The 25,480-nt window shown below is 37.3% G+C and overlaps 4 protein-coding genes and 1 pseudogene across 6 annotated transcripts; all 5 read left to right on the top strand.

The window, feature by feature from the left end:
* The first annotated feature begins 1,167 nt into the window (after positions 1–1,167).
* On the top strand, positions 1,168–3,524 carry LOC113467458. Its single transcript, XM_026823649.1, has 4 exons — positions 1,168–1,263; positions 1,936–2,014; positions 2,846–2,869; positions 3,165–3,524. The coding sequence occupies exons 1-4, from the start codon at positions 1,168–1,170 to the stop codon at positions 3,503–3,505; spliced, it is 540 nt and encodes a 179-aa protein (XP_026679450.1). The 3' UTR covers positions 3,506–3,524.
* A 232-nt stretch (positions 3,525–3,756) lies between these two features.
* LOC103509265 lies at positions 3,757–18,000 on the top strand. The gene is made up of 6 exons (XM_026823648.1): positions 3,757–4,217; positions 4,678–4,888; positions 10,630–10,729; positions 12,543–12,721; positions 17,268–17,331; positions 17,705–18,000. Exons 1-6 carry the CDS (start codon positions 3,757–3,759, stop codon positions 17,869–17,871), a joined length of 1,182 nt encoding a protein of 393 aa, XP_026679449.1. The 3' UTR covers positions 17,872–18,000.
* LOC113467459 lies at positions 6,559–9,296 on the top strand. 2 transcript variants are annotated; one of them, XM_026823658.1, is made up of 4 exons: positions 6,559–6,653; positions 6,721–6,739; positions 8,266–8,604; positions 9,145–9,296. In XM_026823658.1, exons 3-4 carry the CDS (start codon positions 8,279–8,281, stop codon positions 9,293–9,295), a joined length of 477 nt encoding a protein of 158 aa, XP_026679459.1. In that variant the 5' UTR covers positions 6,559–6,653; positions 6,721–6,739; positions 8,266–8,278; the 3' UTR covers position 9,296. The 2 variants fall into 2 exon arrangements, with proteins under 2 accessions (XP_026679459.1, XP_026679458.1); XM_026823657.1 differs by lacking the exons at positions 6,559–6,653; positions 6,721–6,739 and adding exons at positions 6,748–6,772; positions 7,078–7,106 and having other exon boundaries at positions 8,268–8,604.
* Positions 6,802–6,919, top strand: LOC113467467 (annotated as a pseudogene).
* Positions 18,001–18,652: 652 nt separating the features above from the next.
* LOC103509258 (nucleoredoxin-like) lies at positions 18,653–23,391 on the top strand. Of its 2 annotated transcripts, none has more exons than XM_026823656.1 (6): positions 18,653–18,903; positions 19,177–19,476; positions 20,424–20,524; positions 20,868–21,163; positions 22,293–22,408; positions 23,014–23,391. In XM_026823656.1, exons 2-6 carry the CDS (start codon positions 19,255–19,257, stop codon positions 23,260–23,262), a joined length of 984 nt encoding a protein of 327 aa, XP_026679457.1. In that variant the 5' UTR covers positions 18,653–18,903; positions 19,177–19,254; the 3' UTR covers positions 23,263–23,391. The 2 variants fall into 2 exon arrangements, with proteins under 2 accessions (XP_026679457.1, XP_008472076.2); XM_008473854.3 differs by having other exon boundaries at positions 19,157–19,476.
* Positions 23,392–25,480: the final 2,089 nt, after the last annotated feature.

Genomic DNA, 25,480 nt, shown 5'->3' with positions numbered 1-25,480 from the left:
TATTTAGTTGTAAGCTCCTTTTTGCATTTTTTTTTATGACACAAATAAAGTGAATAGAAAAAAACAAATAAAATAAATTTTTGAAAAAATATTTGTAAATAAATCGAATAAACTGAAGAAAATAAAAAATATTTATATTTAAAAAAATGGAAATTATTTGTTTTATTTGAGAAGAAAAAAAAAAATGTCTAATGAGTGAATAATGGATTTTGATTTTATAATATACTAGCTGAATTCCGTCGCTTCGCTCCGGAATCCCGCTAGTAGAGCGATCAGTGTGTGAACTATGAAATGTGAAATGTGAACTGTGAAATGTGAATGAGTGAATGGATCTCGTTCTTATAATATAAGATAAGCAATATAAGCATGGAGGTATTAATATAACCTCCATGAATTTGATGTGAAATAGACAATGGAGGAGTTGCAATTGGAAAAATATTATTAATAAAAGGTCTATTTTCCTACGAAAAAGTCGTGACTTGCACACCTAGACTATAAAAGGAATATTCCTACCAAATTTCAGCTTTCTAGGTGTTGTGGTTCTAGAGATAGAGCGATCAGTGTGTGCTGTGTGAACTATGATTACTATGAATTTATGAAATGTGAATGGGTCTCGTTCTTATAATATAAGATATAAGCAATATAAGCATGGAGGTATTAATATAACCTCCATGAATATGATGTGAAATAGACAATGGAGGAGTTGCAATTGGAAAAATATTATTAATAAAAGGTCTATTTTCCTACGAAAAAGTCGTGACAAATCCGAATCTGAGGTCAAAACTCCGGAAAAGTAACTTTAAAAGGTCGAAAATTCAATTTTTAATTGCCATTCTAATGAAAAAGTTCAAAGTTTTTTTTTTAAAAAAAAAAAAAAAAAAAAAAAAAAAAAAAATTGCTCAAGAAATAGCAGAGGTTGAGTTTGAATGGCATCCACTCGTAAAATTTGTAGCCAAAACCAAACGTCAGCCCAAAGCAATCACTCTAAAAAAAGGCTGATTGAGAGTGTGACAAAAAATGCTAACCCCATCTGTTATTTTTTTTTTTTTTAGAATTTATTTCCTGGAGGAACTTGTTTACTCAAATAACAGCGTCCAGTTTGCATTACTATTTGAATGTTCAAGCAGAGATGATCAGCTTTATCTGATGGAATATATCAAGTCGAATATGAAGCCAGGCATTGATGTGACCTACTTCATGCAGATGTTTAATAAACATGCATTCAATATTCTGAGTGATCATTCTGATGTAAATGATGTCCAGGTGAGAAAATAGAATAGAATAATTACTTATCTTATCATTAAGCATAGCTCCAAAATCTTCAAGACAAGGGCTTTCTCAATATTATTATATTATATACCTATAAATAAATAAATAAATAAATAAACCTTTATTTGGTGGTCATTTAAAGGCACAATACATTACATACCTACTTATAAGTTTAGAAAAACATACAAAGAGTAATCCTACCTATGAATATAACCATTATACATGAAGTAGGTATTTTTAAGTTCTTCCCTGATGACTGATGACTGATGACTGATGACTGATGACTGATAACTGATGACTGATGACTGATGACTGATGACTGATGACTGATGACTGATGACTGATGACTGATGACTGATGATGGATGATGGATGATGATGGATGATGATGGATGATGATGGATGATGATGATGGATGATGATGGATGATGATGATGGATGATGATGATGGATGATGATGATGGATGATGATGATGGATGATGATGATGGATGATGATGATGTTCTTTATTATTATTATTATGATTTTTTTTAAGTAGGTACCTACTTACTAAATTACCTATAGGTAACCCATTACTCTCTAATTTCCTAGCCTTAGATTCTTCCCTAGGTAACCAATAATGAAAATCTTTTCTTTTCACCCCACAGAAATAATCTATCCCTTTCAGGGAGTCAAGGAGAGCGATCAACTCCTCAATAATCTAGGTACTCACTCCGGGGGATCAAAGGGAGCGAAAAAGCTCTATAGTAAATTCTTACTTACTTAATAGATTTCAGAGCAAATGGCTGTTGCCAGTAGGCACTCTATCCCCCAATCCTTTCCAAAGTTTTGCACGATTAGTTGGTTGCTTGACTGGTTATTTGGTTGATTGGTTGTATGGTAGATCCAGTCCAATTTGGTCCTTGTAGCACGTAGCGTGTAGCGGTCCAATCTGTTTTTAAACATGTTTGTAGATTGAGAAGATACAACTTGCTCCGGTAGGTTGTTCCATGCATTGAAGACACGATTAGTAACAAAGTTTGTTCTCTGTATTTTGTTGCTTCTGGTCTTGATTAGTTTAAAAAGATGACCTCTCAGGTGGTTGTAGTTGTTAAAAGTAAATAAATCTCTTGATATCACAGAGTAATTACTGTTGATGATTTTAAATGATTCCATGAGGTCACCCCTCTCACGTCTTTTTTCATGTGTTGACAGGTCCAGTATTTGTAGTCTTTCTTTGTATGGGTGGTTTTTCAATATCTGGGGTATTTTTGTGGTTTTTTGTTGCACACTCTCAATCATTTTTATATCCTTTTTAAAGTATGGATGTTTTTTTTTTTTTTGGGGGGGGGGGGATGGTGAGTTTGGTGATACAATAGGAGTGTTAAGACCTTACAATTCTCTATTTCTCTCTATCAAACATCTTCATCATACATGACCTTGCTGCTTAGGGTGTAAATAAAATAAACATCATCTTGAAATCTTTGGTGATTGGTATTTGATAGGGCAGATAGGAAAAATCCGGAAGTTTTCCAAATCCTGGAGTCTCTGGTGGAAGAAGTGTCTTGTCTATTCTTGTATATTGATGAGGGAATAAGGATACACTAAGTATAAAGCACTTGGTAAGTGCTGGTACCTTTACTTTGTGGAATCAAAATTTAGGAAACTCTTATCATGTCTGTGGAATAGTTGTGTATTCTCTTCATCAACTTCTCTGATTTAGATGTCCACACTTGCTGCCACAAGCCACTTGTGTGTGTACTAATCCTGTAGAGGTGATGCAGCTCCTGGGCTTAGAGACAGAGAAGTAGTCGCCAACGTTAACAACATACTTAGGCCATTCAGAGCCTAGAAAAACTCTCTGAGTAGGTAGGTAACAAACATCTAAACTAATTATTATTGTGGCTATGTTTTCAGGATTCAATACAATGGAGAAATTGAGAAATGATTTTGAAATGTTGAACAAGAAAATCTCAAGTAATTCATCACAAGCTGATATTGAAGAGCTGACAAATATTTTGAGAGATTTGAGAAATCTGTGTGCATCTAATTTAAATGTTAGGCAAACTCTATTTGACTTGGTTATTGAATTGAAATCCTTGCTGTATCTGTTTGAAATCTTATTGAAGCAGAACCAATCATACTACTCAATGCTATGTGTGAAGATAGGATTACAAGTAGTTGGCAATACTGTGGTACAGAATGACATTCATTGTGTGGAACATGTTTGGAACATATGTCATCCATTTTTATTGTAAGTTTATTTCAGGGTCTATTGGGAGGTGTAGATTTTTCTGATGGTAAATAATTTACCATTACCCTTTCACAATTTGCTCTGATGACAGGAAATCATGTGGTAATCATAAGTGGGCGAGGGCTACCATATCAGGAGTGGGTACAGCTAACGAAGCGAGTTCAGAAGGATGGGGAAAAGTGTGTGAGAAATGTGAGAATAGGGACATTGAATGTAGGGAGCTTAACAGGTAAAGGTAAAGAACTAGTTGATCTAATGGAGAGAAGGAAAATTCAAATATTGTGTGTACAAGAGACAAGGTGGAAAGGAGACAAGGCCAAAGTGTTAGCGGAGGGATACAAGCTATTTTACAGTGGTGCTGACCATAGGGGGAGAAATGGAGTTGGAATCATCGTGGACAAGGAACTGAAAGAGGAAGTATGTGAAGTGGAGAGGATTAATGATAGAATAATGAGTATGAAACTTGCAATAGGGAAATCGTTGAGTAGAGTGATCTGTGTATATGCCCCTCAAGTAGGTTGTGATGATAGTGAAAAAGAAGAATTCTGGAAAAACCTAGATGAAGTCGTAATGAGAGTGCCTGAGAATGAGAAGATGTATCTGTGTGGGGATTTGAATGGTCACGTGGGAGGTAGGGAAAATGATGAGGAGTCGGTACATGGAGGTTGGGCATTTGGTGAGAGAAATGAGGAGGGTGGAATGATAGTAGAACATGCGCGAGCTTTTGACCTGAAGATACTGAATACCTGTTTCCAGAAGGAAGATAGACATTTGATAACATATAAAAGTGGAGGGAATGAGAGCCAAATCGATTATATACTTTGCCGGAGAAAACACCACAAGGAAATAAGAAATTGTAAGGTAATAAATGGAGAGAGCATAACATCCCAGCATAGGCTGTTGGTAGTAGATGTGACTGTCAAGGAAGAAGTGAAGGTAAAACATCGTAGGAAATATGAACAGAAGATATTTTTTTTGTTTTTTTTTTTAAAAAAAAAAAAAAAAAAAAAAAAAAAAAATTGCTCAAGAAATAGCAGAGGTTGAGTTTGAATGGCATCCACTCGTAAAATTTGTAGCCAAAACCAAACGTCAGCCCAAAGCAATCACTCTAAAAAAAGGCTGATTGAGAGTGTGACAAAAAATGCTAACCCCATCTGTTATTTTTTTTTTTTTTAGAATTTATTTCCTGGAGGAACTTGTTTACTCAAATAACAGCGTCCAGTTTGCATTACTATTTGAATGTTCAAGCAGAGATGATCAGCTTTATCTGATGGAATATATCAAGTCGAATATGAAGCCAGGCATTGATGTGACCTACTTCATGCAGATGTTTAATAAACATGCATTCAATATTCTGAGTGATCATTCTGATGTAAATGATGTCCAGGTGAGAAAATAGAATAGAATAATTACTTATCTTATCATTAAGCATAGCTCCAAAATCTTCAAGACAAGGGCTTTCTCAATATTATTATATTATATACCTATAAATAAATAAATAAATAAATAAACCTTTATTTGGTGGTCATTTAAAGGCACAATACATTACATACCTACTTATAAGTTTAGAAAAACATACAAAGAGTAATCCTACCTATGAATATAACCATTATACATGAAGTAGGTATTTTTAAGTTCTTCCCTGATGACTGATGACTGATAACTGATGACTGATGACTGATGACTGATGACTGATGACTGATGATGGATGATGATGGATGATGATGGATGATGATGGATGATGATGGATGATGATGATGGATGATGATGATGGATGATGATGATGGATGATGATGATGGATGATGATGATGATGATGATGGATGATGATGGTGATGGATGATGATGGATGATGATGGATGATGATGATGATGGATGATGATGATGGATGATGATGGATGATGATGATGATGGATGATGATGGTGATGGATGATGATGGATGATGATGATGGATGATGATGATGGATGATGATGATGGATGATGATGATGGATGATGATGATGGATTCAATATTTTATCAACATTGCCTAGTTATATCATCAATTAAACAATCAATGAGGTATTCAACATATATTCAATTATTATTCAACAAGTTACCACTGTTATTATTTTTATTGATGCAAATAAATTACAAATTACAAATTACAAATTACAAAGTCTATAGGTTCCAAAGTTTTTTGATTCAACATGTATTTAACATTGATTCAGTCAGTTAAAAATTCAACACGTTGAATTTTCAATGTGCTCTCAATGTTGCATCCACTCAAAATGGCTGCATGGGAGAGTTGTAACGTCAGATTTCACGTCAAAATGCGCAGAAACGCTTGCGCACAAACAAACGAAGCGGAGTTTTATGAATTATGACGTCATCGCCTACGGGAGCATATGCCGTGACGTCAAACTTCACGATTTACCGGTATTTTTTAAATCGATTTATCTCGTTATCTAGATCTAGAAGTTGTAGAAGAAAAAGAAAAATTCCATTGGTCGTCATCTTTTCTGCTCCATTACTTTGAAACATCACCCAAGCAAAACGTATCAATTAAGTGCAACTGATCTATTCGTCTATTTCACGTAATAAAATATGGCTTTTAAAATACGCCCCTTTATACTAGCGCTAGAAATCTATGTGAGTATTGTTTGAACTAACGGTATTTCGGCCGGCGGGAAAGTTCAAATTTTCAAAATCCAAACCAAAAATAATACCCACCCAGTGGGTATTTACCCACGACCCATCACTAGTGCAGGGCAATAGGCATAACTTTGAACTGCCAGGTCGCCATTGAATCAATTATGGGTATGACACAATTCTAAGCAATGTACCTACAGACAAATCTAGAATTTTATTTATATGTACTTATAGATAGCTGAATTCCGTCGCTTCGCTCCGGAATCCCCCTAGTTCATCCCGAGGCATGGCCGAACTTATAGAAATACGGTCGCGCTGCGCGCTCCCTATTAGCTGCATAGTTATCAAACTAAAAACATAAACGGAACTAACGGTATTTCGGCCGGCGGGAAAGTTCAAATTTTCAAAATCCAAACCAAAAATAAATTAGCGATCATCAAGACTCTATGTTCATCAAGCCCCAGCTGAAGTGGATATTGTGCAGTTACATGTGACCGCTATACAAAAACCTGTTCATCATCATGAACTAACGGTATTTCGGCCGGCGGGAAAGTTCAAATTTTCAAAATCCAAACCAAAAATAAATTTAATGTAAATGTAAACTGTGTAAGAGTGTAAGGTAAGGTGTGACCCGTGTAACCTGTAACGTGTAACCTTATGTTAACTTGTTAACCAGCGGCGATAGCACGTTGAATGCACCAGTTCCCAATGGATCACTGAAGTTAAGCAACGTTGCGCGTGGTTAGTACCTGGATGGTGACCATCTGGGGAATCTGTGTGCTGCTGGGTTCCCGGCTCCACTCAGGCTGGGTGAGGTTAAATTGAGGAGGCGGGTAGCTAGTCGCCAAATCGCCCAGAAAACCTTGAAGTTACAAGTACTAGCAAGCGCTAGTCATAATGGGCAAAAAAAAAAAAAAATTATATACCTTATGTGTGCAATTCTCTAGTGTGCATGGGTGAGGACAGTGAGGTTGAGGTAAGTAAATAGTAAATTCTTACTTACTTAATAGATTTCAGAGCAAATGGCTGTTGCCAGTAGGCACTCTATCCCCCAATCCTTTCCAAAGTTTTGCACGATTAGTTGGTTGCTTGACTGGTTATTTGGTTGATTGGTTGTATGGTAGATCCAGTCCAATTTGGTCCTTGTAGCACGTAGCGTGTAGCGGTCCAATCTGTTTTTAAACATGTTTGTAGATTGAGAAGATACAACTTGCTCCGGTAGGTTGTTCCATGCATTGAAGACACGATTAGTAACAAAGTTTGTTCTCTGTATTTTGTTGCTTCTGGTCTTGATTAGTTTAAAAAGATGACCTCTCAGGTGGTTGTAGTTGTTAAAAGTAAATAAATCTCTTGATATCACAGAGTAATTACTGTTGATGATTTTAAATGATTCCATGAGGTCACCCCTCTCACGTCTTTTTTCATGTGTTGACAGGTCCAGTATTTGTAGTCTTTCTTCGTATGGGTGGTTTTTCAATATCTGGGGTATTTTTGTGGTTTTTTGTTGCACACTCTCAATCATTTTTATATCCTTTTTAAAGTATGGATGTTTTTTACTTTTTTTGGGGGGGGGGGATGGTGAGTTTGGTGATACAATAGGAGTGTTAAGACCTTACAATTCTCTATTTCTCTCTATCAAACATCTTCATCATACATGACCTTGCTGCTTAGGGTGTAAATAAAATAAACATCATCTTGAAATCTTTGGTGATTGGTATTTGATAGGGCAGATAGGAAAAATCCGGAAGTTTTCCAAATCCTGGAGTCTCTGGTGGAAGAAGTGTCTTGTCTATTCTTGTATATTGATGAGGGAATAAGGATACACTAAGTATAAAGCACTTGGTAAGTGCTGGTACCTTTACTTTGTGGAATCAAAATTTAGGAAACTCTTATCATGTCTGTGGAATAGTTGTGTATTCTCTTCATCAACTTCTCTGATTTAGATGTCCACACTTGCTGCCACAAGCCACTTGTGTGTGTACTAATCCTGTAGAGGTGATGCAGCTCCTGGGCTTAGAGACAGAGAAGTAGTCGCCAACGTTAACAACATACTTAGGCCATTCAGAGCCTAGAAAAACTCTCTGAGTAGGTAGGTAACAAACATCTAAACTAATTATTATTGTGGCTATGTTTTCAGGATTCAATACAATGGAGAAATTGAGAAATGATTTTGAAATGTTGAACAAGAAAATCTCAAGTAATTCATCACAAGCTGATATTGAAGAGCTGACAAATATTTTGAGAGATTTGAGAAATCTGTGTGCATCTAATTTAAATGTTAGGCAAACTCTATTTGACTTGGTTATTGAATTGAAATCCTTGCTGTATCTGTTTGAAATCTTATTGAAGCAGAACCAATCATACTACTCAATGCTATGTGTGAAGATAGGATTACAAGTAGTTGGCAATACTGTGGTACAGAATGACATTCATTGTGTGGAACATGTTTGGAACATATGTCATCCATTTTTATTGTAAGTTTATTTCAGGGTCTATTGGGAGGTGTAGATTTTTCTGATGGTAAATAATTTACCATTACCCTTTCACAATTTGCTCTGATGACAGGAAATCATGTGGTAATCATAAGTGGGCGAGGGCTACCATATCAGGAGTGGGTACAGCTAACGAAGCGAGTTCAGAAGGATGGGGAAAAGTGTGTGAGAAATGTGAGAATAGGGACATTGAATGTAGGGAGCTTAACAGGTAAAGGTAAAGAACTAGTTGATCTAATGGAGAGAAGGAAAATTCAAATATTGTGTGTACAAGAGACAAGGTGGAAAGGAGACAAGGCCAAAGTGTTAGCGGAGGGATACAAGCTATTTTACAGTGGTGCTGATCAGAGGGGGAGAAATGGAGTTGGAATCATCGTGGACAAGGAACTGAAAGAGGAAGTATGACAAGTATACATTTCTCAATGAACCAATCAGTATACAGGTCTAGATCAAGCATATTTTGCATTAGTATTTTATCCAGGCATAAGTATACAGGTCTCAGTGAGTTATTCATTGTTCCAGGAGTTGTTTCCAATACAAGGATTCCAAGATGGATACTATAGTCATGATGATACTCTTCAATATTTACAAGTCTCTACCTAGCATTGCACAGAATTCATTAGTTCGAAATGTTATTCTAGAGCAGACAGCTGTGGGAAATGAATTTGCGTAAGTTACTTGTGGTTTTTATGCTAAAAAAAAAAAAAAAAAAGATGAGTGATGATGATGAGATGGATGATGATGGATGATGATGATGATGGATGATGAGGATGATGATGATATGGATGATGATTGATGATGATGATTGGATGATGATGATGATGGATGATGATGATGATGATGGATGATGGATGCATGATCGATGATGTATGATGGAATGATGATGAGGATGATGATGATGGATGATGATGATGAATGATGATGATGATGGATGATTGATGATGATGATGATGATGATGATGATGATGATGGTGATGATGATGATGATGATGATGATGATGATGATGATGATGATGATGATGATGGATGATGGATGATGATGATGGATGATGATGATGGATGATGATGATGGATGATGATGATGATGATGATGGATGATGATGATGATGATGATGATGATGATGATGATGATGATGATGATGATGATGATGATGATGATGATGATGATGATGATGATGATGATGATGAAAAAAAATCTTTTGTGAACATCACACGACTTTCCTTATCTTATTGAATGATGCTTATTTGTGTGTTTTCTATTGTAACCTTTACAATATCTCTAACTTTTAGACAGTATAGCTGAAAACCGCGAAAAAGCGGTCGAAAACCACCGAAATGCCACCAACTGCAGCACCTATAATAACTAAAAGTTTTGTGTTGCATCCCTGTCACATTTGTGAACTACATACCAAATTTCAAGTCACTATCACATATTGTTCCCGAGATATTTTGAATTACACCTAAAACCGCCAAAGAGCGGCCGAAATTCCGCCAAGCGTTGCACCGATCTTAACCAACAGTTTCGTGTCACACCCTTGTCACATTTGACAGCTGCATGCCGAATTTCAAGTCTCTAGCTCTTACCGTTCTCGAGATATTTTGTTTACAGACAGACAGAAGGACAGACACACGGACCAATGGCTGAAACTTTGTATTTAGGCTCTAGAGATATCAAAACGTGTTTTGGCACTGAAAACTGACCATCGAAAATTTGACCCGATTACATTACTTTCCTTCCTATAGGATAAGGAAAGTAAAAACTCTGGTGATTCAATTCTTGTTTGAATGGGAATGTTTTGACACAGACAAGGGGGTGTTGCAGTTTCATTGCTGCGAAATTATAACTAGGGCTGCTGATTTACTGTCTTAAACACTTCAGGTATTATAAGGGTTAGTACTAAGCAAGCACCTAGGTATCATAAGTTTTTTTTTTAAATATTTATTTTGTTATAAGGGGAAAGTTTAAAAGATATATACCTAATATATTATGTATCTATTTATTTTCAGGCGACTGTGTTGTGTCTGGAATTATTGGCTGAACTGTCGGCTTCCAGTGATTATCAGAAAGTTATGCAGGATGATGTGACCTTTGTGTCCAATATATATGGTAAGATTTGTTTTCTTGTAATACATACTCGTATATGTATTTGGTAAGATTTGTATTCTTTTAATATATTTGGTAAGAGTTGTAATATATCTAGAAATATACACCAACATGTTCAACTTATATTTCTACATACAATTACAAATCTTACCAAATACAGGGTGCGCCAGAAAAACACTGACACCGGCTCAGGGTAGGTAGACCTTATCATTTCCAACAAGGTTCTGTGAGTCATTTTCCTAACTTCGGCTTCGTTTCCGAGAAATGTCCAAAAAACCACCTTTTAAAAAAATGCAGACCTTGTGTCAGTTTTTAGGTCATAACTTTTTCATTTTAATCGATTTATACGCATAGAATTTAAAATAATTGTACGCATAGGGACTAAAGGGACTTTTCAGTCCCAAGCTGGCAGCATGAACGTGGCATATTCTGTGTGAAGATAATTTTTGTTTTTTGAGTGTGTGCGTTTAGCATTTTGTAATTTGTAACCATCGATTCATTAGTATTTCGCCCGGGGAACGGCTAGTAATAACTCTCCAAAAAGAGTTCGACTGGAGTGTAATTTGGAATGTTGGAATGTACGGGTAGATTTGGAATAGAATAAGTAGATAATTAGGTATGTGTCTCTGAAATTACTTAAATTTCATTTTTTCTTGGCTTGGCCATTTTTTCTTCTTTTGACAACTATAACAGAAGAAAAAAGAAAAGGTAAAAAAAAAACAATTAGGTCATCAAACCTGAACTTGATTTCGTTCATGATAGCCACACTGCCCTCACGTCATTGATAGTCGTGTGGCTGTCCTGAACGAGATTACCTATATAATGGGAAAATTTTGAACTACTTCGTTCTGACTCCTCATGAGCTCACGTGACGTGACAGTAGTGTGTCTTTACACTCCATTTTATGAACAAAATTTCTAGCTCTCAAGTCAGACTGAAATAAAATTTGGCCCATCAGATATTTGGAATTGATGCTTCAATGCAGTTTGAGAGTCAGTATTTTGTTCATATCTTTTTTTTTTTTTTAAAGAGGTTTGACAGAGGGAGCTGTAACTGCTATGGTCTTATCGTCCCGAAATCGAAGAGAGAAGGAAGACAGGATAGGAGAAAGCCAGCCGTTCCGAGAACGAACATTATCCCAGCAGGATAAAATCCGCCCCGGGCGGGAATCGAACCCGCGGCCTAGCGCTTACAAGGCAGACGCACTACCAACTAAGCTAACTAGGCTGGCTGAATTTTGAAAAGAAGAACACCAGTAAACTAAACAGTAAGGTACGTGCGAACTTCAAAAGTGGTAAGTTAAGTGTGAGTGTTGGCAAACCAAAAATGTCATTTAACTAGGAACTTATACTCTTCACCCAACTGAAAAGAGTTTAAGTTTCTGGTGTTCTTATTTTCAAGATGAATCTTTACAAAATCACGTCAGACTATGAAACTTGAATTTACTTCTAACTATTATTATCATCATATAAAACTCTGAACGTTCTAGCTAGTGCTAGGTAATATGTAATTCCCTTGTACGGGTATTTCATTATCTTGTACATGTTTTTTTGTGATTCAGGAAGAAAACTCGTTTATGATCTCTTTTTAAGGGGTGGCAACGGTTTCCAGAGTCTGATTCTCCTCTTCATAATAATTTATTACATATACATAATAGAAGAGGTTTAGATTAAGTGATCGTTAGAGATAACTGTAACTGATAAGGTTTATTGTCCTTAAAGCAAAGAAAGAGGGAAGAGGAAGACAAGATAGGTGACAGCCAACCGTTCTGAGACGAACCTTATCTTTATGTTCGACTGTACTTGTATTGTTTCAGAATTTTTGAAAGGCATGCACTTGGTTGGTAAACAAGATAGTAGACATAGATTTGCTCCAGATCAAAACCTGACCAATCTATTCAACTCTACCCAACATGATGTTGTATATGGAGTGAAAGCTACTTGTGTGAAATTAGTGGCTAATCTCTGCTGGTCACATGTCATCAACCAGAACCTGGTAAGATACAACTTCATTTATTTTTATTTTATTTGACATAAAGGTCTGACATGCAAGATTAAGTATGTAACCTGCCACTATACATATATATATAAAAAAAACTAATATGAAAAGAGAAAACAAATAATAACAAACGATACCTAAAAAGAAAACATTAACAATAACAAACAATACCTAAACTGTAAAAACAGGTGGAATTCATTTTGAAATCCCTATTCCCTAACTATAACTATTTTAACAGTAAACAAACAATACCTAAACTGTAAAAACAGGTGGAATTCATTTTGAAATCCCTATTCCCTAACTATAACTATTTTAACAGTAAAAAAAACATTGGAAAATGACGTCTAAACTATAAAGAACATAGGTAGAATTTACCTTAAAATTCCTAACTGTATTAACACCTAAATATCTCTTAATCTTCTTCTTCTTCGCCTTTTCCCGTGTACAGACGGGGTCGGCGTTTTTCGTCAGCCCTCAATCAGCCCTAGGGTGATCACTTTTGGGCTGACATTTGGTTTTGGCTACAGAATTTTACGAGTGGATGCCCTTGGACTCAACCTTTGCTATTTCTTTAGCAAAGGAAATTCAGGTTGGTGTACTCACTGTTTATAGTCCCCCAGCCAGACTAAGCTGGTCTACTCCCTGTTTAACGTCCCCCAGCCAGACTGTCTCTTAATATCTTCTAACCTAACTATCTCTTAATATCTTCTAAAAACTCTTCAATACTATAAAATGCTTTTTTTGTAACATGTTCTTTCATTAGAATGATAAATCTTTTCGTTTCCATTTCTCTTAAACCTATTGGTAGTTGATTAAAAAAATTCATGAAAGTTCTTCTTCGTCTTTTCCCGTCAGTACGGGGTGGGTGTTTATTTTCCTTTCTCTTATAGATACGAGATTCCCGAAATGTCCCCTTAGCTCCGCACCTACCGCACATAGGTCAACCAAATTTTCATTTTTATTCTTTTAAATGCGTGTAATTTCATTCCTCTCTGATTAGTAGTTTTATCGCATTATTGCTCACACAATTTTCCTCGGTAAAAGAACTTGAAAAACCTTTTTTTAAAAGTTTTTTGCTTCGAAAGTTATGTTTATTTATTTACACGCTAAGCAACAAGGCCATGTGTGGAAAGTTATGTACATGTAACGAAAATGCAGTTTCTTTGTGTTATTATACTCGTATCACAACTTTAGTGTTCACTGCAGCATTGTAGGATATGTACATGTAACGAAAATGCAGTTTCTTTGTGTTATTATACTCGTATCACAACTTTAGTGTTCACTGCAGCATTGTAGGATCCGAATAGATCTGATCTCCGATTTCCAAAGTTCAGGTTTGATGTGTTTTTTCAAGCTCGGAAAAGATTTAACTTGTTATGTCCGATCAGTTGATCGATTAAAATGAAAAAGTTATGACCTAAAAACTGACACAAGGTCTGCATTTTTTTAAAAGGTGGTTTTTTGGACATTTCTCGGAAACGAAGCCGAAGTTGGGAAAATGACCCACAGAACCTTGTTGGAAATGATCGGACATAACAAGTTAAATCTTTTCCGAGCTTGAAAAAACACATCAAACCTGAACTTTGGAAATCGGAGATCAGATCTATTCGGATCAAAATTTTGTGCTCTGGCACGTGGTTTTAACAAAAACAGTTTATCGATTAAAATGAAAAAGTTATGACCTAAAAACTGACACAAGGTCTGCATTTTTTTAAAAGGTGGTTTTTTGGACATTTCTCGGAAACGAAGCCGAAGTTAGGTTGAAAAAGTTATAACCTAAAAACTGACACAAGGTCTGCATTTTTTTAAAAGGTGGTCTTTTGGACATTTCTCGGAAACGAAGCCGAAGTTGGGAAAATGACCCACAGAACCTTGTTGGAAATGATGAGGTCTACCTACCCTGAGCCGTTGTCAGTGTTTGTCTGGCGCACCCTGTATATTACAAGACAAGACTAGATTATTAATAAAGATTCAAAAGTGTTTTAAACTTATTGATAAACTTGAATTTTGAAAAGATTTTTTTCTTTTTTTTTAAGAGGTTTGACAGAGGGAACTGTAACTGCTATGGTCTTATCGTCCCGAAATCGAAGAGAGAAGGAAGACAGGATAGGAGAAAGCCAGCCGTTCCGAGAACGAACATTATCCCAGCAGGATAAAATCCGCCCCGGGCGGGAATCGAACCCGCGGCCTAGCGCTTACAAGGCAGACGCACTACCAACTAAGCTAACTAGGCTGGCTGAATTTTGAAAAGAAGAACACCAGTAAACTAAACAGTAAGGTACGTGCGAACTTCAAAAGTGGTAAGTTAAGTGTGAGTGTTGGCAAACCAAAAATGTCATTTAACTAGGAACTTATACTCTTCACCCAACTGAAAAGAGTTTAAGTTTCTGGTGTTCTTATTTTCAAGATGAATCTTTACAAAATCACGTCAGACTATGAAACTTGAATTTACTTCTAACTATTATTATCATCATATAAAACTCTGAACGTTCTAGCTAGTGCTAGGTAATATGTAATTCCCTTGTACGGGTATTTCATTATCTTGTACATGTTTTTTTGTGATTCAGGAAGAAAACTCGTTTATGATCTCTTTTTAAGGGGTGGCAACGGTTTCCAGAGTCTGATTCTCCTCTTCATAATAATTTATTACATATACATAATAGAAGAGGTTTAGATTAAGTGATCGTTAGAGATAACTGTAACTGATAAGGTCTCCTCTTCATAATAATTTATTACATATACATAATAGAAGAGGTTTAGATTAAGTGATCGTTAGAGATAACTGTAACTGATAAGGTTTATTGTCCTTAAAGCAAAGAAAGAGGGAAGAGGAAGACAAGATAGGTGACAGCCAACCGTTCTGAGACGAACCTTATCTTTATGTTCGACTGTACTTGTATTGTTTCAGAATTTTTGAAAGGCATGCACTTGGTTGGTAAACAAGATAGTAGACATAGATTTGCTCCAGATCAAAACCTGACCAATCTATTCAACTCTACCCAACATGATGTTGTATATGGAGTGAAAGCTACTTGTGTGAAATTAGTGGCTAATCTCTGCTGGTCACATGTCATCAACCAGAACCTGGTAAGATACAACTTCATTTATTTTTATTTTATTTGACATAAAGGTCTGACATGCAAGATTAAGTATGTAACCTGCCACTATACATATATAAATAAAAAAAACTAATATGAAAAGAGAAAACAAATAATAACAAACGATACCTAAAAAGAAAACATTAACAATAACAAACAATACCTAAACTGTAAAAACAGGTGGAATTCATTTTGAAATCCCTATTCCCTAACTATAACTATTTTAACAGTAAAAAAAACATTGGAAAATGACGTCTAAACTATAAAGAACATAGGTAGAATTTACCTTAAAATTCCTAACTGTATTAACACCTAAATATCTCTTAATCTTCTTCTTCTTCGCCTTTTCCCGTGTACAGACGGGGTCGGCGTTTTTCGTCAGCCCTCAATCAGCCCTAGGGTGATCACTTTTGGGCTGACATTTGGTTTTGGCTACAGAATTTTACGAGTGGATGCCCTTGGACTCAACCTTTGCTATTTCTTTAGCAAAGGAAATTCAGGTTGGTGTACTCACTGTTTATAGTCCCCCAGCCAGACTAAGCTGGTCTACTCCCTGTTTAACGTCCCCCAGCCAGACTGTCTCTTAATATCTTCTAACCTAACTATCTCTTAATATCTTCTAAAAACTCTTCAATACTATAAAATGCTTTTTTTGTAACATGTTCTTTCATTAGAATGATAAATCTTTTCGTTTCCATTTCTCTTAAACCTATTGGTAGTTGATTAAAAAAATTCATGAAAGTTCTTCTTCGTCTTTTCCCGTCAGTACGGGGTGGGTGTTTATTTTCCTTTCTCTTATAGATACGAGATTCCCGAAATGTCCCCTTAGCTCCGCACCTACCGCACATAGGTCAACCAAATTTTCATTTTTATTCTTTTAAATGCGTGTAATTTCATTCCTCTCTGATTAGTAGTTTTATCGCATTATTGCTCACACAATTTTCCTCGGTAAAAGAACTTGAAAAACCTTTTTTTAAAAGTTTTTTGCTTCGAAAGTTATGTTTATTTATTTACACGCTAAGCAACAAGGCCATGTGTGGAAAGTTATGTACATGTAACGAAAATGCAGTTTCTTTGTGTTATTATACTCGTATCACAACTTTAGTGTTCACTGCAGCATTGTAGGATTTTTTTCCAATATCTCAATAATCCTAACATCCAATGTTTACCTACCATGCTGGCACTAGTCGCTATGCGCATTTATATGTCATAGCTACTCATTTTCCTCACGAGGCTGAGTGGGCCCCGCAACAGCCAGTCACGGTATCAATCATTTGCATGATGCAAATTTCTTGACCCCGCCGGGAATCGAACCCGGGTCTCCCGCGTGCAAGGCGAGTGCAGTGACCACTACGCCATGGGAGCTGACACTTCGAAAGTTATGGTATAACAAATAGATAGACAAAACCTGTAACTCACACCTTACGATGATTGAATTATTTCAGGCGAGGACATCTGAATGTTTTCCCGTCCTACTTGAGTGTTGCAACCTAGACGCTAAAAATCCACGTGAGTCTTATATTTCATATATTATTATTATTATTATTATTATTATTATTATTGCATACGCACCTTATTAAGGTACATAATATTACATATGTTAAATAACTTTCACCATAATATGAATATCTAAGTTTTTTCTCATTCGTTCAGGACTTTCCTGATGGTGGTAGACAAAATGACTGACATCTGTGCTTTCTTGATGATAGCTGAAGGATTTTTGAAGTTCAATTTCTTCTTCTTCTTTTTAATTTTATTATTATTGTTTGTGGTAAAGCAGAACTTTTGTGGATATCACAGCATTACCAAGACTCTTGTACCTATTTATAAACATTTCCTATTGACTCTTAGTCTTTATTTTATTTCTTGTCCGTGTCTCTAGTGATTAAGGAATGGGCTGTGTTTGCTATTCGCAATTGCTGTGAGCATAATGCTGCTAACCAAGAGCTTATAGCAAAGTTGAATCTTACCAGTGGACATGTTATTGATACGGGATCAGGCCTCAATCTCTCTCCTGGAGTCAATATTGCTACCCTTCGTAAACAATAATGACACAAGTAGTCCTGTGAAGACCTCACTCAGAATCTTTTGGCTAGCTGAGACGTAGGTACGTATAAGTAAATGTTTTTATTGCAATGAAAGTCAGTAACAACATGAAAAGTCATACAAAATTGGGGAGAAAAACACACTCGCGTTATTTTCATAGTATAACTTCTCGCTGTTTCTTATTTTCAAAAAATGTTAATTCTTTTTCTACGTTTCTATTGAAAATTAAAAGGGTTCTCCAATTTTATTTATTAAGAAGATAAGAAGATGGTGTGACTAGATTTCGAGCTGTGCATATTGCATACATCATAAATGGGAAATGGCGGGCGTTCATACAAATTATGTTTCTTGGAAAATCTGAGTAGGTACGATGATTACGATCCCGCACTAGTATGAAGCTAGAAACACACTATCATCACGTCACGTCACGTCACGTGAGCTCATGGGTAGTCAAAATGAAGTAGTTCAAATTCAAAGTTTTCCCATAATATTGTAGGTAATTTCGTTCATGATAGCCACACTGCCCTCACGTGACGAGATATGAATGTGTTCCATTTTTTCGTTCTCCTATTACAGTGTCCCCCATGCAAAGCGTTCACACCTCAACTCATAGAAACCTATGGGAAACTCAAAGAGGATGGATATCAGTTTGTTCCTCCGTTCGTGAGGAAACCCAGGGATTTTTTTCCCTCATAATAAGCTTTTAACGTGCTGGTTGCCTCGGAAAAAGGGATTTTTCTCCATAACTCCTAGTTTTTAATTCAATAATTCATATCTGCTCGTTTCTCATAGATTTTGGTGAGATGGTGAGTCAGATTGAAACGCTTCGCAAATATCTAGACGGGAGTGACATTGTGTTTGTTTTTGGGCGTTTTGAAGGAAACTGAGTTAATTTTAGTTAAAATAACAAGTTTTACTTTTTAGTTGAAATAGTGAGTTGGAAAAGTGTGCGTGTTGGGATTTTGAAATAACGAACTCGCGAAATATTCGTAGGTACCTACTTCTTTGCGAATTTGATGTGAGTGATTATCATAGGTAAGTTTATGTAGAATTGTAGATGATTGTGATGATATTACCTATTATTATTAGGTAGGTAGGTAGATACTATAAATAAAATTAATTCTGTCATAGGTAGGTAGTTTTTTTTTAAATTTATTACAGTGCAATATTTATTTCTTAATTTTTATTTATTATTATTTTTTCTAAGTAGGTACCTATTACTCTCTAATTTCCTAGCCTTAGATTCTTCCCTATCCAATAATGAAAATGTTTTCTTTTCACCCCACAGAAATAATCTGCCCCTTTCAGGGAGTCAAGGAGAGCGATCAACTCTACAATAATCTACTCAAACCCGGGGGATCAAAGGGAGCGAAAAAAACCTACAATATGTCTGTTGACAACCGAATTTCCGCACCAACCTCTGCTTCACCACATTCCACCAACCCCACTAGAACCCCAAACATGGATGTTTCACCGGGCGAACTGTTGCGCTCAGTGGGTAAACTAGACTTAGGTGGGTGTTGCACTAGGAACGGACAGGAACCTGTTTCATTTGACAGCTTGGTCGAGTCCTGTCAGGTGATAGGACTGTACTTCTCAGCTCACTGGGTAAGTAGGTACATATAGGAACGCTGAAAAATGATTTTTTTTTTTCAAGAGGTTTGGCAGAGGGAACTGTAACTACTAAGGTCTTATCGTACATCGAGTCCTGTCAGGTGATAGGACTGTACTTCTCAGCTCACTGGGTAAGTAGGTACATATAGGAACGCTGAAAAATGATTTTTTTTTTCAAGAGGTTTGGCAGAGGGAACTGTAACTGCTATGGTCTTATCGTCCCGAAATCGAAGAGAAAAGGAAGACACCGCGGCCTAGCGCTTACAAGGCAGACGCACTACCAACTAAGCTAACTAGGCTGGCGCAAGACATTTAAGGTACAATTCCGTTTATAGCAACTGCAAGGGGTGACCAAGAACTACTACTTTGTATGTATTTTAATTACTGACCGAAACATACGACTGGGTCGCACGACCTATAGGAGAGACTTTAGTTGCACCGCGCCGAGAGCAGTGCTGTCGTGGTAGTCAAGCGACCTGAGCGTTCTTTCTTTTTTCTTCGTCTGTGTACGCAATATGCAACAATTTAGTCGAATTTCGCGTTATTTTCATAGTATAACTTCTCGCTGTTTCTTATTTTCAAAAAATGTAATATCTTTTTCTACGTTTCCATTGAAAATTAAAAAGGTTCTCTAATTTTGTTTAGATTAGAAGATGGTGTGACAGAGTGTGACTAGATTTCGAGCTGTGCATATTGCATACATCATAAATAGCGGGCGTTCATACAAATTATGTTTCTTGGAAAATCTGAGTACGATCCCGCACTAGTATGAAGCTAGAAACACACTATCATCACGTCACGTCACGTGAGCTCATGGGGAGTCAGAAAGATGTAGTTCAAAGTTTTCCCATTATATTGTAGGTGATTTCGTTCATGATAGCCACACTACCCTCACGTGACGAGATATTAATGTGTTCCATTTGTTCGTTCTCCTATTACAGTGTCCCCCATGCAAAGCGTTCACACCTCAACTCATAGAAACCTATAGGAAACTCAAAGAGGATGGATATCAGTTTGAAATTATCTTCGTTAGTTCTGATAGGTGAGTTGGACTTTCATACTTGGACTGACGCACTACCTACTAACAATTGGTTTAAAAGAGGTTAAATCATCACTGCGAGAAGCTATCCGCCTCTCACATTAACCTCACCCAGACTGAGTGGGGCCGGGAAAAGCCAGCAGGGCGCGATTGCCCAGTTGGTCACCCATCCGGATACTAACTATACACAATGTTGCTTAACTTCAGTGATCCACTGGCAACTAGTTCACTGAACGTGCTATCATCGCGCCGTTAATCAGCCAATCAAGAAATATTATTTAAGAGACCAAACAAAATAATAACCAGGGGTGTTCAACCTATCCCCCACGGTCCCTTTCGTTCACAGAAGCGAGAGCTCTTACCAGTCCTACCTGAGCGGCATGCCATGGCCCGCGATCCCTTACGCCTCCGAAACGCGCCAATCTCTCGCCTCTCTCTACAACGTTCACGGAATTCCAAGCCTCATTCTGTTGGCCGTGGAGGCCGGAGGCCGCTTAGATGTGATCACCACGGAGGCCAGACATGAACTGAGCGAAGATCCGGATGGGGAGTTTTTCCCGTGGCCTCCGAAGCTGGTGAACGTTCTTAGTCCCCGACACTGCCCGAAGTTGTACGATTCCCCCGCTTTGATTTTGTTCATAGGTAAGAGAGCTATCTGAGCTGGAACATCCTCAACTCAACTTTTAAATTGAATTTTTTTTTAGTGAACTAGGAAAAAAGTGCCTATCTTCTCTGCTTTCTAACTTGAAACATCCTAAACTATACTTAAATTTCGTGAAAATTCAAACTTTATTCAGTGAAACTCTAGATTGAGACAGTCTGACAAACCCTTATTTCATATCCCCAATATACCGAACATTAACACCCTTATGAAATCGCCACTAATATGTGCAATGAGTGTTTATGCTGCCAAAATGAGGCAGTCTAAACAAGGTCTTATTTATTTTATGGGTAATGTTTACAATAAAATTACCTACTTATTGAATTGTATTTTATTTTTAATTGACTTGACCATAACAATTTGTAATATGTATTGAGATACCTAAAAATGAAACATTTGATTTGATTGCAAGGTCTTCGAAGGGCTAGCCTGCGTAATTTGCGCGGCGGACGTGTTCTATTTGCGCTGGAATTTAGCGCAGTTCCTCGCCCTGTTGGACAGTTTTGAGGAGTTCGCGCTCCGTCATGCGCGCAGTCCCACGAAAAAAACTAAGCTTAGGGTACCAAACTCTAGATTGAGACAATCCGACAAACCCTTATTTCATATCCCCAATATACCGAACATTAACACTCTTATGAAATCGCCACTAATATGTGCAATGAGCACTTGCAACAATATGAGCGAGAGACCAGACCTCTTCTGATCTCTCGCTCAAGACTGTAACGCCAAAACAACTGTCAAGTGTTGCCCTACTTGAAAAGTAATTTTTAAGTGGTGTGTAGACGGTGGCATTAAAAAAAAAGTGAACTAGGAACAAGGGGCTCGTTCCATCTATTGGAAAAGTAATGACGTAATATTAGACTGTAAAACAATTTACAAAAATTGAATAATCTTTTTTTCTTAAAGAGGTTTGATAGAGGGAACTAGGTATGAACCCCAACTGCCAAGGTCTTATCGTCCCGGAATCGAAGAGAGAAGGAATACCAGGATAGGAGAAAGCCAGCCGTTCTGAGAACGAACATTATCTGTTCAGGATAATATCCGGCCCAGGCGGAAATCGAACTTATGGGTATGCCTAATGTCACTCCTGATTTGCTTTCCCATTTACAGAAGGGGAAGACGAGGATGAGATAGAGTTTGCTGAGACGGTTCTACTGGCGACGGCAGAATATTGTCATTCCACCGTCATCCAAGACAATCCACTGCTGTTCTTTGTATCTGTACACGTAAGTCAGATTAATAGCTTGCTTGAATCACTTTTTCCAATGGGGTTTGCTCACAAGTCGTTCTTCTTTATAGACTGTGAGAGTGCCCCCCAATATGGGTACCATTAAACAAAAATACGAGTAGTCTTACTCTTTACGATACTAAGGGCTCTTTGCCAATATGACAAGGACCTGCCACGGTGGTGTAGTGGCCAAGGCGCTCGCCTGGTAAACAGGAGGGCGTGGATTCAATCCCAGCCGAGGTATGGAATTTTATCCTCAATATAATTTGAGAATTTGACCACAATAATAGTAGTAGCCTGCTGCTGGAGTAAAGGGACTTTTCAGTCCTATGCGAGCAGTATAAATAAGCACTATTATTATCGTGAGGATGAGTGCGATGAAGGTAGAAGACATTTAAGGTACAATTCCGTTTATAGCAACTGCAAGGGGTGACCAAGAACTACTACTTTGTATGTATTTTAATTACTGACCGAAGCATACGACTGGGTCGCACGACGCTTTAGTTGCACCGCGCCGAGAGCAGTGCTGTCGTGGTAGTCAAGCGACCTGAGCGTTCTTTCTTTTTTCTTCTTTGCCGGTAATTATCTCTGTTTGGATTCCAGGAGGACATCAACACCCAGCTCCGCTCCTACCTTCACATCAAGGCCAGCTACCCCAACGTCGTCCTGGTTGACTTCCCTCGACACCGGTTCAGTCAGCTTCAAAACGAAACCGTCATCAACAAGAATGTGCTGATCCAATTCGTCTCGTCTTACTTCTGCAAAGATATGGCTTTCCAGTCGATGCTAAGTTTGAATCAGCAGAATGATGGACCCGAGGCAGCAGTGGTAACCGAGGAGATATTCCTGTGAAATGTATCGCTATGAGCGCATGTCTGTGATTATTGAATGTGCTGATCCAGTTCGTTTTACTTCAGCAAAGATATGAGTTTCCAGTCGATGTTGACCTAGATTCAGCATAGCGATGGACCCGAGTCAGCAGTGGTAACCGAGGAAATATTTCTGTGAAAAGATTCGCTATAAGCGTACCTATGTCTGTGATTATTGAAGATGCTGATCCGGTCTCGTCTTACTTTAGCAAAGATGAGTTTCTAGACGATGTTGACTTTGAATCAACTTCTTGCATGAAAGGCTTTAATTCATTATTATTTATTGTCATGTAGGATATAGGTATAGGAATACAGTATTTTGCTATTATAAATTAAATATAAAACAAAGTAACTAACTGGCTATCTTTTTTTTTATTTTTATGCAGCGTTTCCTCTCTAGATGGTCATCCATAGAGGCTTTTTGAGCAAGAAAATGATTGGAACGGATTTCCCCGTGGGGATAAAATTCCATACCTCGGCTGGGATTGAACCCACGCCCTCCTGTTTACCAGGCGAGCGTCTTGACCACTACGCTACCGAGGCAGGAATACAGTATTTTGCTATTATAAATTAAATATAAAACAAAGTAACTACCTAACTGGCTATCTTTTTTTTATTTTTATTTATTTTAAATCTGAGACCCTAGGTTGCATGCAGCGTTTCCTCTCTAGATGGTCATCCATAGAGGCTTTTTGAGCAAGAAAATGATCGGAACGGATTCCCCCCGTGTTAATTATCAAACAATTTCTTGCCCAAATGGTCCTACCAAACCTACTTGGCAATCTTTTTCCACATTTTTCACTTGTACACTGGTAATGCCACCACTGGTCGCTACTCGATTTAAAGTTTCTACTCAATTGCCCCCACGAGACTGCGTGCACCCCGAACTCCAAACATTGAGCCGAAAAAACTTCGACCCCGCCGGGAATCTTTGACGGAGGCTACTGGCCCAATTAAAACTTACGATACCTCGAGGTATAATTTTGAAAATTACGATGGAAAATAAAAGTTTGGCAAGAACTTTTTCCAAGTAGGTAGAAATAGGTAGGTAAAAGGTTAAAGACAGATAATTGGTACTCAGAGTGTAACACGTAGATAGGTTGACTTGATTATGGTGAAACAAGAAAAGTGGTAGGGAGAACCTACCTTAGGCGAAGGAGATGATTTAGTTCTGAACATACCGAGGTGGTAAAAGGCTTGTAGCCAGCGTAGTTAGCTTAGTTGGTAGTGCGTCTGCCTTGTAAGCGCTAGGCCGCGGGTTCGATTCCCGCCCGGGGCGGATTTTATCCTGATGGGATAATGTTCGTTCTCGGAACGGCTGGCTTTTTCCTATCCTGTCTTCCTTCTCTCTTCGATTTCGGGACAATAAGACCATAGCAGTTACCTACAGTTCCCTCTGTCAAACATCTTAAAAAAAAAGGCTTATCAAGTCTCTTTTACTATAGGTAGTCGTTGTACTAGTCGTATTTTATTATCAAGAAATTCGTATAAGCTAGTCGTATTTTATTATCAAGAAATTCGTATAAGCTAGTCGTATTTTATTATCAAGAAATTCGTACAAGCTAGTCGTATTTTATTATCAAGAAATTCGTATAAGCTAGTCGTATTTTATTATCAAGAAATTCGTATAAGCTAGTCGTATTTTATTATCAAGAAATCCGTATAAGCTAGTCGTATTTTATTATCAAGAAATTCGTATAAGCTAGTCGTATTTTATTATAGAGAAATTCGTATAAGCTTAACCCATCCTGTGAGGCAGTTGCTCCTACACCTAAGTCTCAAAGTGACCTTTTTGTGTATGAGCTAACAACCTCTGTGGTACTTCCGCCAAGGAGATATGAATTTTTGAACTTCAACGCCCTGGCTGCCAAAGTGCCAAAGCATATTCCATGGAGGGATAGACTCTTTAATAATAATATTATACTCAGTTAATTATTTTAATTAAATTTTTGAACTTCAACGCCCTGGCTGCCAAAGCATATTCCATGGAGGGACAGACTCTTTAATAATTATACTCAGTTAATTATTTTAATTATTTAAATAAAACAAAATGACCATTAAACCCAACGAACCGCACATCTTACGTCGGTTCTTACATTCGTTGCATATGTTAAAAATAAAACAAAATGACCATTAAACCCAACGAACCGCACATCTTACGTCGGTTCTTACATTCGTTGCATATGTTCGGATTCCTCTCC

The sequence above is a fragment of the Diaphorina citri genome, unplaced genomic scaffold, assembly GCF_000475195.1.
Source record: "Diaphorina citri unplaced genomic scaffold, Diaci psyllid genome assembly version 1.1 scaffold480, whole genome shotgun sequence".
In the NCBI taxonomy this organism is placed as follows: Eukaryota; Metazoa; Arthropoda; class Insecta; order Hemiptera; family Psyllidae; genus Diaphorina; species Diaphorina citri.
Note: the sequence above shows the minus strand (reverse complement) of the source record. Positions and strands in the feature narration are given on the sequence as shown.

What these genes read in the sequence shown, in the direction of transcription:
- LOC113467458 (XM_026823649.1), top strand. Translation starts at nt 1,168, where the DNA reads ATGAAGCCAGGCATTGATGTGACCTACTTCATGCAGATGTTTAATAAA. An exon ending in CTGATGTAAATGATGTCCAG is followed by an intron (nt 1,264 to 1,935) that starts GTGAGAAAATAG and finishes TATCCCTTTCAG; the next exon opens with GGAGTCAAGGAGAGCGATCA. An exon ending in CACTAAGTATAAAGCACTTG is followed by an intron (nt 2,870 to 3,164) that starts GTAAGTGCTGGT and finishes CTATGTTTTCAG; the next exon opens with GATTCAATACAATGGAGAAA.
- LOC103509265 (XM_026823648.1), top strand. Translation starts at nt 3,757, where the DNA reads ATGGAGAGAAGGAAAATTCAAATATTGTGTGTACAAGAGACAAGGTGG. An exon ending in CTGATGTAAATGATGTCCAG is followed by an intron (nt 4,889 to 10,629) that starts GTGAGAAAATAG and finishes ATTTATTTTCAG; the next exon opens with GCGACTGTGTTGTGTCTGGA. An exon ending in ATGTCATCAACCAGAACCTG is followed by an intron (nt 12,722 to 17,267) that starts GTAAGATACAAC and finishes GAATTATTTCAG; the next exon opens with GCGAGGACATCTGAATGTTT.
- LOC113467459 (XM_026823658.1), top strand. Translation starts at nt 8,279, where the DNA reads ATGGAGAAATTGAGAAATGATTTTGAAATGTTGAACAAGAAAATCTCA. An exon ending in ATATGTCATCCATTTTTATT is followed by an intron (nt 8,605 to 9,144) that starts GTAAGTTTATTT and finishes TCATTGTTCCAG; the next exon opens with GAGTTGTTTCCAATACAAGG.
- LOC103509258 (XM_026823656.1), top strand. Translation starts at nt 19,255, where the DNA reads ATGTCTGTTGACAACCGAATTTCCGCACCAACCTCTGCTTCACCACAT. An exon ending in ATCTTCGTTAGTTCTGATAG is followed by an intron (nt 20,525 to 20,867) that starts GTGAGTTGGACT and finishes TTTCGTTCACAG; the next exon opens with AAGCGAGAGCTCTTACCAGT. An exon ending in CGCTTTGATTTTGTTCATAG is followed by an intron (nt 21,164 to 22,292) that starts GTAAGAGAGCTA and finishes TCCCATTTACAG; the next exon opens with AAGGGGAAGACGAGGATGAG.